Source organism: Micromys minutus, assembly GCF_963924665.1.
Source record: "Micromys minutus genome assembly, chromosome: 28".
NCBI lineage: Eukaryota > Metazoa > Chordata > Mammalia > Rodentia > Muridae > Micromys > Micromys minutus.
In genome coordinates this window covers 23,102,006-23,119,790 of record NC_137963.1, presented here as the reverse complement: position 1 = coordinate 23,119,790, position 17,785 = coordinate 23,102,006, and the positions used below count along the sequence as shown (strand labels likewise).

Genomic DNA, 17,785 nt, shown 5'->3' with positions numbered 1-17,785 from the left:
GCACTCTGTGTGGTGTTTCTGCTCCATCTGCGAGGGCCTGTCTGGCACCCGCTGCACTGATCCACACCAGTCTTCTTACAGTGCCTGTCTACCTGTGCATTGAGTTTATTATTTTGCTTTTTACATGTTGTGTCTAGTCCTGTTTCTTCATTAGATTGTAGCCAAAGGCTGAGAAAAGTAATTATCTCATTCTTATGATCAGTTGTATTTGGAGTCTAGGTTTTCGTGGTTTGTGAGAAAAAACGTTGACCTTGTAAAATTTGCCATGGACCCAGAGGAAAATGTACCAGGACTGTGGTTAAAGAGCTTTGTGCCCAATATGACATTCGTTCTTACGCCCCCTCCGTGGTGTGCAACGTTAGTCTATCTTGTGGAGGATGTGTGAGCATCAATTTCTCTTGGACAAGCTATAATACCTGCTGTTTTTATCTTCTCTTTGATTTTATTTGTTAAATCCTGTGATTTCCACCTAAGCTTGCCTTTTAAAAAAGTATAGAAATGCCTAGGATATAATTTAGTATGTGTGAACTTTCTTTAATAAAACTGCTATGAGTTTTTAAAAAACATATAGGAAATGTATTATGGATATTCCACATTAAATTGGAATTAAATTTCAATTAAAATGTACCCTGCATTATTTTTAGGAAGCAAGAACCCTAAAAAGGAAAAGGAAGGCAATGAAAGCCCCCCCTGTAATGTTGCTGTATATTGTTCTAGTTTTCATTCAAATTTTGATTCATATTAGTGTATGTTCATTAATATACTTATTTCCATTTTGATAATAATGTCCATTAGCTAAAGTTTATAGTTTCTATGGCAACTGTAATGTATGCTAAATCTCAACATTGGGATGTTCTAATAGTATTTGGTATAAGTTTAGCAAAGCAAGAAAATGATTTCTAATGATAGAGTCTGTACATTATAAAGTTTAACTATTGGGAAAAGAAATTGTGAAAACCATTCATTCCTTCAGTTACTCCATTCTCTTTGTTTGCAGCGTAAGCCATTATTTCCACTACTTACACAGTGGTTCTATTGGAGGAATGGTGGTTGTGTAGTCCAGTGCAGCGTGTCCTTTGCTTTGAGGCTTGGTTGAGTATGCAGTGAACCATATGTTTTGCAAAATAATATCTTGGTTCTTTTTTCCATGCCTTAGGTATGTGTTCTTTTTGGACCCATGCAATCTGGACTTGATAAACAGGAAGATCAAGTCTATAGCACTGTGTGTGGCACAATGTCCAAGGCAGGAGCTGAAAACCCTGAGTGACGTCCAGAAGTTTGCCGAGATCAACGGTGAGATTTTAGACTGTCCAAATTGATCACCTGGTGCCCTGAGCTCGCCCTTAAATGCTGTGTGTTTGCATTTCAGTGTGCACGTGTCCTCAAACTAAATATGTTATAAGACAGCCTTAAAGAGAAAATAAAAGCAGAAGTGATTTTAGATTTCCTAGTTTAAAATACGAGCACCAACTCTAGAATTGCTGGGTGCAGTGGTGAGTGATGTAATCCCAGCTATGCAGGAGGCTGAGGCAGAAGGATTGCTTAGCCTAAGTGCCATCTCACTTAGACAACAGAGCAAGATCTTGTCTTAGAAAAACAAGCAGAAATAGATCATTTCAACCTTTGTTGAAAAGAAAGATAGTTTCCCTAGGGTGGGGCGATTCTTAGGGAAATTCTGAGTGGGTCCTTGTGATTCACGAATATGTATTTTTAAACTATATGCTGTAAGTGCTTTCAGTACAACCTATTGGATATTTTTGTTTTTCTTGTTTTGAGAAGCATCTTTTCTGAGCTGGTTGCATGAACTGATGATCCTCTTGCCTTAGCCTCTAGAGCCGAGTACATGCTGGAATTACGGGTGAAATCTAAGCTTGCTGGTGACCTGGCATGCTATAGAATAAATTAGAGTTATTAGTGTACTCTATGTGAAGTTCAGTTTTCCCCTTAATTCCAAGTTCTGTTTAAATCTCATGATCTGTCTCCCCAACCTGGTCTATGTTTAATCTGCGGTTAGCAGTATAATGTATGTGTATGTAAAGCGAGTTACAGGGACTGATGTAAAGAACTACAGTCAAGTTTCTGCCGTCAGTCCTTTTCAGTGTGCTGGTGTCCCTATAATTTTATGTTCTGCTCTTAAATTTAATGTTGCATAATGACCTGTTCTCAGAATAGTTTTGAGGATCTTTGAGGTTAGAGGGCTGGGATTATCAGCAAATACCAGCAGCGTCAGTCCGCTGAGATCAGCTCTGCTCTTTGGAAATTCATATTCCCAGGCGCTGACCTCAGTTCTACATGGTTTGCTGTGGGTCTCTTTACAGTCGTTCTGAAATTACTCTTTGGAGAGCGCCGTGTGCTGCATACATCCTTCTGGCCCAGGCTTTGAACTTCCCTGAGGTTCCATGTTTGTGTTTTGTATGAAGGGCTTCTCACACCTTCCAGCTTGCCAAAATTCAAGGCTGGTACTAGATTCTTTGAACAACTTGTTGACTCAAGTATTCACCCCATGTTACGTGTAGCTGACCAAAACAGGCCTGGAGCCTGGCTTTAAATCCTCCCAGACAGGATACTGGTCCTCTGAGGGAAGTTAATGTCCCTGACCTACTACCTCATGCCCTTAATAGAAAAGGCGTGGACCAGTGAGGGTCTGGGTTCCCTTCAGAATCTGACACTGGCTCCAGAAGAAGAGATAGAAGAGCTTTCTGAGCCCAGGTGTCTACATCCAAATAAATGTGAGGGAGCGTATGTGACTACTGAATACGTGATGGGCACTGAGGAGCTCGGCCTCTGTGCCCGTGTGTGACCCTGTCTTTGCCTTGCTAAGGCCTGGGCCACAGTTACCAGCCCGGTTACTTATACCCTGTCTTAGACGTGGGTACCAAGCGGGCAGTGTAGTCCGCTGGATGAAAGTACAGGCTCTCAGGTAAATTATTTGGATGCAACTGTTGATTCTTCAACTTAGTAGCCTTGAGACTGAACTTTCATCTCTCAAGCCTCAGCTCCATGACTGTCATATAGGGCAGTGTCTGAATCTACCTTACTAAGATTTTTGTGACATCAAAAATTAATATTAAAATAACACCAGTACAAGAAAAATACTTAAAACTTTAGCTGGTAAACATGTTGCTGACAGTTGGTATTAGTGGGATGCTAGAGTCTCTCTGAATCCGGTCTCCCCATCAGTTCCAGATACAGCTATATAAACATTGTCACCAGTCTTCAGAGTTTTTGGTCAGCACTAATCCATTGCTCAGAACTCGTCAGTGGTATATGATTAAGAAGTCTGTATGTTTGATGTGACACTCAGAGCTATGGTCTAATCTTAACCTGTATTCCAGTGTGTCCTCTTCAAACATACTGGATGTGAGTTTTTGGTGCCTTGAATCTGGGGTGTCTCCAGGAGTACCAGGTGAAGGCTAATTCCTTGCCCTTTGTGTGACCTGCTCTAGTGATTTCTTGAAGAGAAATGGCCTGTGTCTTGCTCTGGCATGCTTTATTTCTAGGCCAGTATCCTTATAAGTAAATGTGATACTGAGTGTGCTTTATTCATATCTACCTTAAGAAGACATATCCAGTGAAGTTGGCAGCTTTGCATTCCAGAAATATTAATTAATAAATATTTTAGCAACTAGCAAGCACCTTTTGGGCTTTGGAGTCATCAGTTGGTATAAAGAATAAAGAATCTAGTCATGGTCATGTATGCCTGTATATTTCCAACCCTTGGGAGGAAAGGGCATGAAGATGGAGGATTCCAAGGCAGGGTGGGCTACACAGTGAGACCCTGATTCACAGTACCTAACAACAGTGATAGTGAGAGCATCCAGACACAGAGGATGGGGACAGCAGTAACTTTAGTTACCAAGAATAAAAATTTATTAAAATTGCAAGAGAGAAAACTTGAGGTACAAATATCCATATGCCTGCTCTAATAGCAATCCCTGAATTGGAATTCCAGAATTTCTCTCAAGAGCTTATATTGTTCCTGAGATTGGTAACACAAAACCGGAGCTGGCGAGCTGTAATTCACTGAGACAGTCTTCTCTCCTGTGTGGCATTGGTGCCCCCTGTTCAGTCTGTTGTAACTTACATTCTTGTTGGTGTCTGAGCCTCTGCACATGGTTGAGTCTCTGTTAGGAGTATAGGTCCTCTGAGCTCACATTTACAGACCTCAGTATACTTTCAGAGAGGAGCTTTCTGTGAGAGATGGTGCAGGTATAAGCGAAAATTTTTAGATCTCTAAGAAAGCTTGTGAAATGGCTTAATTAAAACTCTGAGAACAAAATGTAGGCAAAGGCCTTGGGACTGGATTTCACGACACTTTCTTGAATGGCTCCACATTGCCCCAGGAGCCTAAGAAACAGAACAAAGTAGAACTGGGTTGTGTCACAGTTGAAAGTTTTACACAACCAGGCCTGGTGACGTGTGTCTGTCATCTCAGCATTTAGGGTGCTGAGGAATGAGGGGGGACATGGTCTAGCGTGGGCTAGATGGCAAAACCTTGTCCCAAAAAAAAAAAAAAAAAAAAAAAAAAAAAATTAACATCCCAAACGTATATGCCAAAAGGGACAAAGATCAACAGAGTTGAAACAGGAGCAAATGTTCACCAGCCTTCCATCTGGTTCAGTGGACATACCCACCGCAGCCATCTTGGCTTACGGGTTTCAGTCACTGCTCCATGGCCCAGAAATCCTGTATGCCTTATCTGGCACTCAGAGCCATAGTCTCGTCTTGGCCTGCCTTTTAATGTGTGCTCTCAAGTATACTGGATGTGAGCGTTTGTGCCAGCAAGACTAAGATCACAGCACTAATGGGGCTGCAGAAGAATCAGCCGTTGGCACTGCTGATGGGGATGTAAAATAGTGTGGCTGCCACAGAGATGCGGGGCTCCCTTAGGTCAGCAGTGCCCTTCTCCACGACTGCCTGAAAAAACTGAGAACAGGATCTGAAGAAATGGTTGCACAGTCTCGGTCTCTGCCTGTTATTCACCAGTCAGGAAACAGCTTAACAGATTGAGAAAGTTTTTTTTTTTTTGTTTTGTTTTTTGTTTTGTTTTTTGATTAAGAAAGATTTTAAACTGAGCATGATGTCTCGTGTCTCCAAAAAAAAAAAAAAAAAAAAAAAAATTAAGAAAGAGGTGTGTTGTATGTACACATAATAGAACTATTTCGATTGAAGAAAGAAGTGAATCCGGTCACAGGCTACAGTTGTTTTATAGCTGCACTGAAGACATCACACTAAGAGAAACCAGCTCTCTGCAGAAGGACAAACACTGTTGAAAAAGCCACATATTTGAAACCCCTCATGTAGGCAAATTCATCAAGACAGGTCGCTGGTAGGGCCTGTAATGAGGGTAAAATGGGGAGTTACTGTTTGATGCACAGTCACAGTTTTTCAAGAAGGAAGTTGTAGGAATGGTGGTGCCACTTGTAAACACTGATTACCTTGAACATCACTGTGTAGCAGCAGATAACTTTCTAATGTGTGTATTTTATTGTAATTTAAAAAATATTCTTGAAAGAGGAAGATCATGTGTGAATCACATTTAGAATGCTAATTCTGAGCCTTATTTAAAATTCAGGGTAAGGTTGTACGTTTCTTACCAGAATGAAAATATAAACTCTTTTCAAAATATTTCAAGTTTATATGGCATTTGAAGGTACTTTCTAGCACTTAAAATCACCCATTCACACGAACTTTTATTATCTTTAGAAATTATTTAAAGTTTATGTAAGAGGAAGCAGTATTTAGAAGAAACACAATCATTAGGTAAGGTATTCAGTCAAATCTTCGTTTCTTCTAGGCAAAAGAGGGGTTGTTTCGTTGGGTGTTTGTGGCAAACATTTGTTAAATATACGTAACTAGGGTGGAGAGGTTAGAAGACATGTCTGGAAATAGATTAGTGTGTGGAGGTATTTCAAAGATCTTTAGAAGTTGACAGAAACATCTAGATACCTGTAAAGTATACTCACCGATATGTGAAATGGGTAATAAGTGTGTAAATGTAAGTTTCTTATGGTTCATAATTCATATATGACATGATTATCACAAACATATAATGCTGGCTAAGAAAACAATTTAAAAATGGCCTTTAGAAAATTGCAGTTACCAGCATGAGTAAGGACTCCATATTAAACCTGTGTGCTGTTATCATATCCTGGCGGTCCTGCGGGAATTCCCCGGGGACATGAGCTGTTTATCTCTGAATGCCCAGGCCCCAGTGCATGCGCCCACACTGCAGATACCCATGCTGTTTTCCCAAAGAATGTGGAGCAGATTTTCCTACCTGTCTCTATTGCCACTTAATGGCTTCTCATCCTCCACACCCTTTATCCTCAATTCTGCATCCATGCATGTTTTCACCAGCAGGAAAACTCTTTAGCTCCAATCTAGCCAAAAGTGCTGTGAAATCTTTCTTTTTAAATTCACCTCTAAATAATTCATCTCATTCATTTATCTCCCTTCTGCATCCTCTCCAGGTGATTATCTGTCCCCTTTCTTCTCTTAATCCCTCTTGTTCCTTCTCTTCCCCAACCTTATGCCCTACAGAGAAAACTGAATCTGTCTGCTGAGAGCTCCCTTCTGAGCTCTTATTTCTGAGGGGTGAGTGAATTCTCTCTTCTGCTCCCTTCCGATGAACGGGTTTCTGTCCATCCTTATTAGGATTTTTGAGAGCACAAATAACATGTACGTCATAGCAGGAATGAATTGTCCTGGGATGCTAGTGTGGGTTTTCTGGGAGGTTTTTGGCTGACCCTAAGCAAAGCGTGACAAGGGACAAAGATACCACTGCTGCTATGGAATTCTCCCCTTCCTCTTCACCAGGCTGGCCTGCCATCTCTAGCCCATTGTTCAGTCCGAGCAGCTGAGTCTTAGCAAGAGGTTAAAGTGCTTCAGCATACCATTTATCGATCCTTACTCAGTGCTCTGTGCCATACCTGATGTACCTGTCCCTTCACGTCATTTTCTAGTTCAGTTCTAACAGTTTAGAAATGAACATCTTTTCTGTGAGTGACAGCTGGACCGTGCATCCTCAGTTGTTGCGACATTTATTATCATTCTCATTACTTTATGATATATATTATATATATATGTGTGTGTATTATACATATATATGTGTGTATGTAGGTAGATAGATAGATAGATAGATAGATACATGTATATATAGTCTTGACTAACATAATAGCGAACTATGCCAAAGTCTTTTTTCCTTGTTTACATCTCATTTATAGTATATAAAAAAGTGCCACAATTGAAAAGTGCCTCCTCGATGTACAATATATAGTTCATATAACTCTGAGGATGTAATGACCTGCTGTTTGGATCATAGACACATTCTGAATACAGCAGTGTTGAGTGATGCTTTCAGAATGATTATTGTTTGCTATTAATTAAAACTTTAACAGATTATATGACATTTAGATAAAGTTTACTGCTCGTGAATACAGATAAGTCTTTGATTGTCATTGACTGTTAAGTTTACCGTCAATATTGTGCAAACACTTTCCCTTCACTCAGTAACATGCAGTTAGATGCAGCAGCTGGACTTGATACTTACTGTGTCTAAGTGACCACAGAGACCTGCTCCAGCAAATGATTTAATGGCTTTCAAGTCAGAGACCAGGATGCTTGAGCCTTTCGATAGGGAAAAAAAGTTTACAGTTGACAATAGAATTTAAACTAATTCCTTCACACCAAGTATGCACCAGAGGTACGTATGCTAGCCCCACATTGAAGAATCTTGCAGTCCGTCAGGATCAGACTTCTTGTCCTCACAAGACCTAGAAGCCTTGGGTGTGGATATTAAAACTTCTCTTAGCAGCTGAGAGGTGGTGGAGTACATCTTTGATCCCAGTGCTGGGGAGGCAGAGGCAGGTTGATCTCGGTGAGTTTAAGGCTGACCAGGTCTACAGAGAGAGTTCTAGGACAGCCAAGGCTATGCAGAGAAACCCATCTCAAAAAAATAAAATAAAATAAAATAAAAAACCCAAACAAAAGTGATGATGTATGTAGGGGGTTGGAAAGATAGCTCAATGGTTAAGATCCCTGGCTGCTCTTCCAGAAGACCCAGGTTCAACTGCCAGCACCCACATGGTATCTCACTGCTGTCTGTAACCCCTGTTTCAGGGATCCAACACCCTCATACAGACATACAGGCAGGCAAAACACCACTGTACATAAAACAAAGATAAGTAAATTAAGAAAACATCCACTCAGCAAATATTTACTGAGCGCCTACCATGTTGACAAGGTAGCACCACCTGCCAGATTTCTATGCTTCTTGGGAATTGTAAATATGTCCACACATTCCAGGAATTACCAGAGAGTGGAATTGGAAAAGTGGTTTTTATTTTGCTAGATCATAAATGCACAATATTTCTCAAATTAGAAAAAAATGAAAGTTAAATTCCTTAGATGTCACAAACAATAGAGTTTGGTTTTCCTAATGAAAACGTACCCTCATTCGAGATTTTTTTTCTCTTCAATACAAATATCTAAATAATATTTTGAGGGGGCCTCTTTTTCATATTTTGATGCCTATAAAGATTGCTGTGGTGGCACATGAAATACAGTGTTTATTTTCAGTCATTCAGGTTCTGGTTGCTCGCACTCCACTGGCACTGCCTGACAAGGGTTGGCAGTGTTTGCACACATCCTGGTTGTTGCTTCAACAACACCTTACGGGGAAGCTACTGGAATCCAGTGTGGAGACGCTAAGTAAGGGTGCTAGTAAACTCTCCATACCCTACAATGTCTGTTACAACATGACATGATACCAAGACCAAGAAAGTAGCTTAATAAATAGTGCATGTGGTGAGAAGCACATGGAAAGTGTTTGTGATCCAGTGGACGGAGACATGCACTAAGACCACTGTCACCTGACCTCTAGAAAACTGGCCACAATTTGCAAAAAGCCCATGAACATAGCGATGGTAGACTGAAAGTCTTACCAAATAAGGCACTCTGTTCTGTAATGAAGCAAGTGGGTGGGTCAGAGAGGACTTGACAGGAGGCACTGTCTGCCCGGGAGAGCTGGGGCAGGAGGGCAGATGCATATGACATCAAGGGTGGAAAATACGTGGAAGGGAAGGTGATGGACCCTGATAGGATATCTCTCTGGTGACGATTATAATGAATGAAGCAAAAACAAATGGCGTAAGAACATGGAATTGTATTTATAAACAGTTCACTGATTCTTTTTCTCTCCCTCCCCCTCCCTCTTTTCTCTGTTTCTCATTTATAATTTCTAGAATGCAGTAATAGAATAGACCTTGTAGGGTTGGTGTAACCAAAATTGAACCAAAGAATAAATAATTGAACATTTTAAGACATTTGAAATATCATAGAAGTTAAACATTCTTGGGGTGAGAGAAAGCGTTTACCATGATAAATGTTTGTATACCCAAGTTAGGCAGCTCAGATTGCTCATTTTGATTGCTTTTGAATAGCACTGTCTGAGTTGCAAGGATTGCCTCTGGTGTACTTTAGATTAGTTTTTGTTTTTAGTTTTTGACTTTTCATTATTCAAGGTTGTGTAGTTTTTTTAAACCTGCTTTGGCATTTAAAAAGCCCTGTACACCTAACTCCTTAGGTGTAAACCTCTTGTGGTATTGTTTATAATACTAGTGTCAGGTGCTGCTTTAAAATGACCACTGAGAAACATTTCATGAATAACGTGAAAATATAACAACTGTGAGATGTTTGCATTGCAAGGTTTTTTTTCATGTCTCCATTGAGCCTCCTCCAAGCCATCAACTCTGAGCAGGCAGCAGTGGAAAGTTCCTTCCGCTTTATGAAGCTCTTTCCCTTCAGTCTGTTTAATACAGGATCTACTCAGAACTGGCCTAAGTCCCAGAAGACCATTGGAGATAAAGCTATTATCCTTTCACTGTACATTATTCTGGGAAAGTATTTGTAAAATCGAGCCTTGTTGCACCTGGTGACCTCCTTCTCTGAAGGAGGAGAGGCTCGGAGGGGGGTGGAGACTGTGTTCACCGAATTCAGATGAAACAGTGTGCTTAACAGCAGGGACACAACTCTTAAGTACTTTAGTTAGCATCTTTCATTTTTGCACATAGATTCCATCTTGGTCTGGGAAAAACACAAAGACAGTTTAGCTCAAGAAGGCTGCAGTCACAATGAGTGCTCTGCACTTGTTGGCGTAATTGGTTTTTTTTTTTTTTTTTTTTTTTTTTAATGGATATTTCTCAACAGTACTTGCTATTTTTAGGATTAATCTAAAATATTTGGTTGGTGTCAGGTTTCTTTCAAAGTTGCTATGAATACAGTTTGGTCGCATTGTCCTAAGACATGATAGACAATGGTTTCCAGGGACTTATATACTTAATATTCATTTTTTACTCTTTTTTCCCCCTTTAAGTATTCAGGATCAAAACTAGAGCTACAAACATTTTACCACCCAACATAGCCTTAGCTCATGTGGTTAAACTTTAAAAAAAAAAAAAAATTTATTTTATGTATGGATACACCGTCGCTGTCTTCAGATACACCAGAAGAGGTCATCAGATCCCATTAGAGATGGTTATGAGCCACCATGTGGTTGCTGGGTACTGAACTCAGGACCTCTGGAAGAGCAGCCAGTGCTCTTAACCACTGAGCCATCCCTCCAGCCTGTGCTTAAACTTTTAAAGAAATTTTGTCAACATGAAAAGGAATAGCTAAAAATCATTTTAAAGACTTAGTTCTTAACTAAGTCCTCCAAAAATGGAAAAACCTTGGGGGAATAGTGCTGTGTGACTGACGTTTAAGTTTTGGTGACTATGTTACTTCGAGCATCATATTTAAACACTTACCAGATAGTTTGCTGGTTTCAGACATTGCTTCTGCTTTGTGTTTTTGTCTGTTTTTTTTTTTGTTTGTTTGTTTGGTTTTTTTTTTTTGTTTTTTTCAGAAATTTCTGAAAATTAGCTTGACAGATCAAACAAGATATAAGTTAAGGAAACTTAGCCCCAAGCAGACCAGGATATTTCATTTTCCTTTCCATTTCTCTGAGATATGATTAGGTACCTTTCCTGTAATCCACTCAGTGTTGGCGTTGGCCACGCTGACATATTCTGAGCCTGTTTCACTGTGATACAGTGTAAGAGCTCCTTAGACTCACACTGTGTCAAGGAAAGCTTTTCTGCCTATGTCAATAACGGAGTATTTTGCTAACTTAGAAACTGGTAGGAATTTCAGTCAGCTGGATGGTTTATGTGTATAGGAGGGTAGGTACTCTGCAAAACCAAAGCAACACCAGTCTGCTGCTTACACACTAGCATCTGTTGTTGGGGTACAAGTGAACCTTCCTGTTTGGAAGTCACTATATCAGAAAATTTGCAGCTTAGTAAAATAGTACGTGCTAAATTCAGTGGTCTGTGTCATTCTGATAAGTATTAGTCATATAATCAGAAAACCCTTTCTTTAACCAGTCAAAAGTTGATGTGGGGCTATTATAAGCTGTCTGGAAACTGGAGAACACTTAGCAACTGGTGAATTTGTTCAGTGATTCAGTGTTGGGAAAGGTTCCGGCCTTTTAAATAAGAGAAATGTGATATCTCACCTTTGTGCAGTGCTGCATGCAGTGTATTCCGTTTTCAGTACACGAACCAGAGACAGTTATACAGCAGAGAGCAGGGTTTGTAGTAATAGTCCGATGCCTGATTAATCCCAGGCCTTCTACCAACTGCCTGTGTTCTTAGCTTGTTGGTCTCCTATTTGTGAGCGTCCCAGTGCTGTGAGCTTACAGTTAGTGATATGTATATCTCTGTCATCTGGCAGAGAATCTGGTGTGACAGTCAGTAAAGGTTTTAGTAATTTAAATTTGTGCCTAAAGTACATTAAATTGTTGGTTGTTTTAGAGAAATGTTTTAAATGATTCATAGTACAGATTAAGTCTGATTTTTCAGAATCTGTAAGGACTAAAAATGTAAATTAGTATTACAAAGTGAAGGAGAAACAGTTGGAGACTTTGTTCAAACTCTTCCACCAACTAACATGTAACTTTCTTTCAACAGGCTCAGCATTATGTAGCTACAACATAAAGCCTTCTGAATACACTCTGACTTCAAAGTCCTCTGGCTTCTGCCCCAAACTACCAGTACCAGCCAGGTAAATGTTACTGTAAAGTTGTTAATGTGTAGCCTTTGTTTTCATAGGTAAATTTAACACCTCGTTGTTCTGAGAAAGTTGTCATTTGATGATATCTGTTGCTGGAGCATCCTTGCTAACCATATTTTAAAGTCCTACTAAACCTAATAGTTGTTTGGTTTTCTATTTTAAATCCTTATAAAAATTTACTCATACACAACTTCTCTTGTTCTCAGATATGTCATATTTCTCTCATGGCTCTCATGTTTTTTAATTTCAGTTCCACAATTTTTAAGTATATAAAACTCTGAATCATTGTCAAATCTGTAACAAAGTTAGATCCAATTCCCATGATCCCCATGGATGCCTTGAAGTTGATTCTAGTAGCACTAACTGAAATTATTTTTTATTTAATCTGTATTTTTAAAGTATGTGAATTACCCATATGCTGTTCAGGTTATATCCTTCAGGTGTATTCTAGGTGTTAGGCTATTTGCCAGGGTTTATCTGAAATCTTATTTAGCAAATATTTATTATTAAATACTGACAATATGTAATAGACCAAAGATGAAGAAATATTCTTTAGCAGTGGTTGCCAGTACTTAGAAGCAAAGCAAACATTAACATGATACATAGTTTTTTGTTTTTTGTTTTTTTTTTACCATACAGACACTCAGGCATTATAGAGTATGTTCTCAAAATTATGTATATGTGTGCCTATATTTGTACATGCGTACACTTTGAAGTATTTTCTTTCTAACAGTGTGACATGGGAAACCTAGAAGTCAGCATGTTACAGGGGGCTATTAGGTGAAAAATTTGAGATTTGAGAACATGAAACAGATTATGTTTACTTATGGCTATAACTTTTGCTGTATTAACTTGAATTTAAAATTTTCTTTTACAAAATACAAAGCATATATCACTTAAATTGATTTTTAGCTCTTTCGTTCTTGTCAAGTTGCTACTGTAAAATCAGAATTTAAAGCCTGTAGGCATAAAGGGACTGTTTTAGAAGAGACTTGGGAAGGATTTAAAATTATAGCCTTACACCCACGACTCAGGAGATTACACTCATAGCAGTGAAGGCTGCAAGGCAAGCCACAGCCGCAAAGCAAAGGTGCTTTGGATCCAGTCTTTGTAGAAAATGTACTGATCAAAAACAAGCCAGAGCTGGGCCTGGTGGTATAGGTCTATAATCCCAGATACTTAAGAGGCTGAGTCAGGACCTGAGCTAAATAAAATGTTTGAGGCTAGCCTAGGCAACTCAACCAACCCTGTCTTGGTGGTACGGCTCAATGGGGAAGAGACTAATTTTATATGCATATCTACCCAACTGCTAAAGTTTGCTTTAAATGTTTATTTTGAGTATAGACTCATTCTTTCTAGGCTAAAACATATTATTTAAAAAAATAAAGAGCTAGAAAGTCCGGGGTATGGAAGAGAGGTTGCCTTGCTCCTACAAAATTGTGGGTGGGTGTGGGTGTGGTTCATTTCACAGCCCTATCCCCCAACCTGTGGTCCTGCCATATTGGCCAGCATTTGTTATTTACTCATTCATTCATTCATTCATTCATTCATTCATTCAATTATTTATCACTTATTCATCCATCCATTCATTCAATTGTACATTCAATCATTCATTCAGTCACTCTCCATCTAACCATCCATCCATCCATTTTGAAATTTAGACAAGAGTCTCACTATCTAACTCTGGCTGGCTTGGAACTCACTATATAGACCAAGCTGGCCTGGAACTTAGAAAGATTATCCTGCAAGTGCTAGAATTAAAAGTGTGTACTAGAATTACTAGCCCTCATTTAAATAAACATGTAGGTGTGGGTAGGTGCCTACAGAGGTTAGAATACCATGTCCGAGTCTCTGTAACTGGAATGAGTGCCCCGATATGAGTGTGGTTCTTTTTTCCAGCCTCCTTTCTTCCTCCTAGGAACATAGAATCCTACTGGGACAGAGCAGTCATGACTTCTAAACTTGAGTTTGAAATATTCTGTTGGGAAGTAGAAAAGGGTACATTGGTCACATTGATTTCCAGCTCTTTCAGTCTTGTTAAGCTGCTGCTGGAAATTAAAAATCTAAAGTCTGTACACATGAAAATGAAGGGACTGTTTTCAGTGATGCTCGGTAAGAAGAAACTTAAAATGTATAGTCTGTGGGGGGACTTTGTCCCATTGTTTTACTTACCAACTGGAACAAGTCTCTTATGCTTTGTGTAAATAGTTTCTCCATGAGTAAATAGAAATATGCAATTTTTAGTTAGGGTTTCTAACTAAAAGACACCATGACCAAGGCAAGTTTTATAAAGGCAAACTTTTAACTGGGGCTGGCTTACAGTTTTAGAGGTTTAGTGTATTATCATGGCAGTGTGCAGGCAGACATGGTGCTGGAGAAGGAGCTGAGAGTTCTACATCTTGATGTGTAGGGAGCAGATGGAGACTTTGCTCTGCACAGCTTGCCTTCACGGTGACAAACTTCCTGCAACAGGGCCACACCTACTCCAATAAGGTCACACCTCCTAATAGTGCCGATCCCTAAGGACCAAGAATTCAAACATATGAGTCTCTAGGGGCCAAACTTATTCAAACCACCAGCCACCACAATTCATAGTCACAAAGTTGTTTCAGGACTTAAGATAATAGATATTAAATGTCAATTTTTGTTCTTGGCACCCAGCCTGAGTAGTCTCTCCCCTACTTCTAGAGCCCTTCCTGGGTGCCCAGAGGCGTACAGCTGATGATGACAGTACCCAACTTAGCCAAAGCAGCTGCAGACTGCTTTGCAGTAAAATGCTAATACACATTAAAAGTCAGATGGCCTGAGAGCTTTGGGGTTTTAAGAGAAAATGGCTAGAAAAGGCTACAGGTTACCCAGATTCATACCTCCACTGGATGAAATGCCAAGTAGAGTAGCAGTGTGGAGAATGCTCACCCTGAATGCTTGCAGTGGTGTCACATACTGGGATGGATACCGACAGGGACAGAAGACAGTCTCTCGGTTTGTTTTAGGTTCCTCTCGACACGAGAATGGTTAGTGGGTGCCAGGCAGTTAATAACATAATTTCAAGGTGAGAAATGATGACTCCAAAACCAGTATTCCTATTCTTATATTCAAGTGGAAGATTAAAGAATTGATTTACAAATCATTTCCTGCATCCGACCAACACTCTGTCTCTCATATGTATTATACTATATTGAACCCTCACAAAACCTGTGCAGAGTTTTGCCCCTAATTTGTAGATGAAGGAAATGGAGGATGAGAGAAAGTAAGTTACCCAAGGCCACCCAGTAATCGCTATGAGTCATAATTTGAGCTTGGATCTTACAGGATCTCCGTGGCAGCTGCTTCTGTTTCTAAAGTGTGTAAAAATGAAAGGACAGGGAACATGAAATACACAGAGTACTTTATATAACTGCTAGATTCTTCTTGACTTGTTTCCTGCTTTCTACACACTGCAGAGATCTTTCTAGAACCCTTCACTGTTATTCTTCTCTCAAAACTTCAAGCTAGAAACCATGTGCAGTCATTTAGTCTTAGCTTTGGGTTCTGAAATAGCATTTGGGATGCTGTTCTCTGCTCCTCTCATGAAGGCACCTGGAACAGGTTATCGGGGACTGTTTGTCAGGCATTAGGAATCTCCTTCACTGTGGTAGTCAGGACTCAAAGGGGAGGTGAGCAGTGTGTTTGCCTAAAGTATCTTCAGAAGACTGTTGCATATACATTTTGTTCGTGTTGGCTACTATTTCAGTAATGTGGAATGCCACGACCTACAGGACACCCACTGACTTCTTCAAAGAGAGAGAAACTTACTGTGAAGAGAATTCTTTATGTGTGCCCTCTTCATTAAGTAAAGACTACATCATATAGGATAGACAGTCGTACAGACATGATCTCATATACAGGATCTCAGAAGTGTCTTCTCAGGGGGATGTGAAATGAGATGATTAATTTTGAATTCATCCTGTTAAGTCAAACACAAGCATTTCAGGGTAAGAAGTACTCAAAATAAAAGAATTCTGTGAGAATAGACTGACTGACTGCATTTATCCAGGTATGAAGTTGTCAAAGAATAAACTTAATAGCTAAACTTTTTAAATAAATTGAGCTTTAAAATAAAAGAATAACTGGGTGATGTTGGTGCATGCCTTTAGTCCCAGCACTTGGGAGGCAGAGGCAGGCAGATCTCTGAATTAGAGGCAAACCTGGTCTACAGAGTGAGCTACAGGACAACCAAAACTGCACGCAAAAGCCCTATCTCAAAAGAGCAAACAAAACAAAAAAGAAAAAGAAAAAAAATGCAAAACCAAATATGGTGGCTTATAAATAATCTGTTATTTCAGCACTGGGGAAGTTGAGACCTGAGGATTGCTATGAGTCTGAAGATAGCCTAGGCTACAGAATAAGACTGTCAGAAACTAAACAACAGCAACAGAAGAATTCAAGGGGCTAAGAAAATGTTAAGGGGCAGAATCCATGGCCTAGGCTCTGAGTTCTGTACTGGTGGGGGGTGGGGGGAGAATGAAGGAAGAAAGGCAAGAGGGAGTGGAGAGGAAGGGAAGGAAGCAGGCAGACAGATAAAGATCCCAGTGCTTTTTGCTTCATGGCTACATATTTAATTTTATTTTTGAATAATGGATCCAAAAATTCTTTCCTATTTCTCTTTTATTTGTTTTAGTTCAAAGCACATTTTGACCATTTTGACCATAGTCAGTGCAATTAACCAGTTTTTGGTATTTTTATACTTTAAAATTTAGAGTATTTTTAAACTAATATATAGTAAATTATAAAGTAAAAACATACTTTTGTTTCACCCCAATTCTTTGAAGAGTATTTACAAAAGAGCTGGCCAAGTGACAGTTCTGAGCAGCCTGACTTGGCATTTTTTCCTAAATAGATAGAAAGGGTTAAGATTCTAAAAGTACTCCTTTTTTCAAGCTAGTCTAAGGAAGCAAACACCGACCCTATTGGCTGTGCTGGTTCTGAGAATTGGAATCATTGTCTTACAGGCTGCTCTTGGGTGACAGTGGTGATGCTGGTGACCCAGAGAGACTGTCAGAACAAAACCATGACGACAATGGCTTGCGGTCTCTGGAGAATTGGGGCTTTAACTGATATCTGATGGGAAACAAGGAAAGAGTATGCAGGGCTGGTGAGGAAGGATTACAGTGGGTCCCTTTCAGGTTAAAGGTGAGGGCAAATGAGGTCAACCAGAACTAAGTCAGAGGTGACAAACCATCACACATGCAGGTGACTGTAGGCCAGAGAACATTTGGCCATTAAAGATGGCAGAGCCAGCGGTGTGTGTGTGTGTGTGTGTGTGTGTACATGTGTAATTGAAAGTATAGAGAAACTGACTTGACAGGAAAGACATCTCTCTAGACAACATCAGGAAAAGATAATAATAACCTGTCAGCTATAACAGTATCAGTTTAAACACTTCTGCCCCAAATCAGCCTCTGTTGACTTAGAGATTTATAGCTAATCCATTTTAATTCTTGTAGCATTTCTAACTACATCTGTTTCACTTAAAAGTATTATGTAATTTGACACCTCTTCTCATTTTCAATGACATCATGTTCAAGAAACAATTGCTCAGAATGTTCTATCCTCCTACAGTTTAAAACAAAGTGTTAGGAATTTGGCATTGACTCTAGGGAGCTCCCTCAATGCCATTTTGGAAGGATGC

The 17,785-nt window shown here is 39.6% G+C and overlaps 1 protein-coding gene across 5 annotated transcripts in view; it reads left to right on the top strand.

The window, feature by feature from the left end:
- Positions 1–17,785, top strand: part of SLC44A1 (solute carrier family 44 member 1) — a gene marked incomplete at its 3' end in the record, with an annotated part of 184,208 nt that overhangs the window by 73,225 nt on the left and 93,198 nt on the right. For all 5 annotated transcript variants that reach the window (XM_080940320.1, XM_080940319.1, XM_080940318.1 and 2 more), the window contains exons 4-5: positions 1,157–1,293; positions 12,012–12,105. In XM_080940320.1, coding sequence (XP_080796446.1) covers positions 1,157–1,293; positions 12,012–12,105 — 231 coding nt within the window. The remainder of the gene's footprint in view (positions 1–1,156; positions 1,294–12,011; positions 12,106–17,785) is intronic.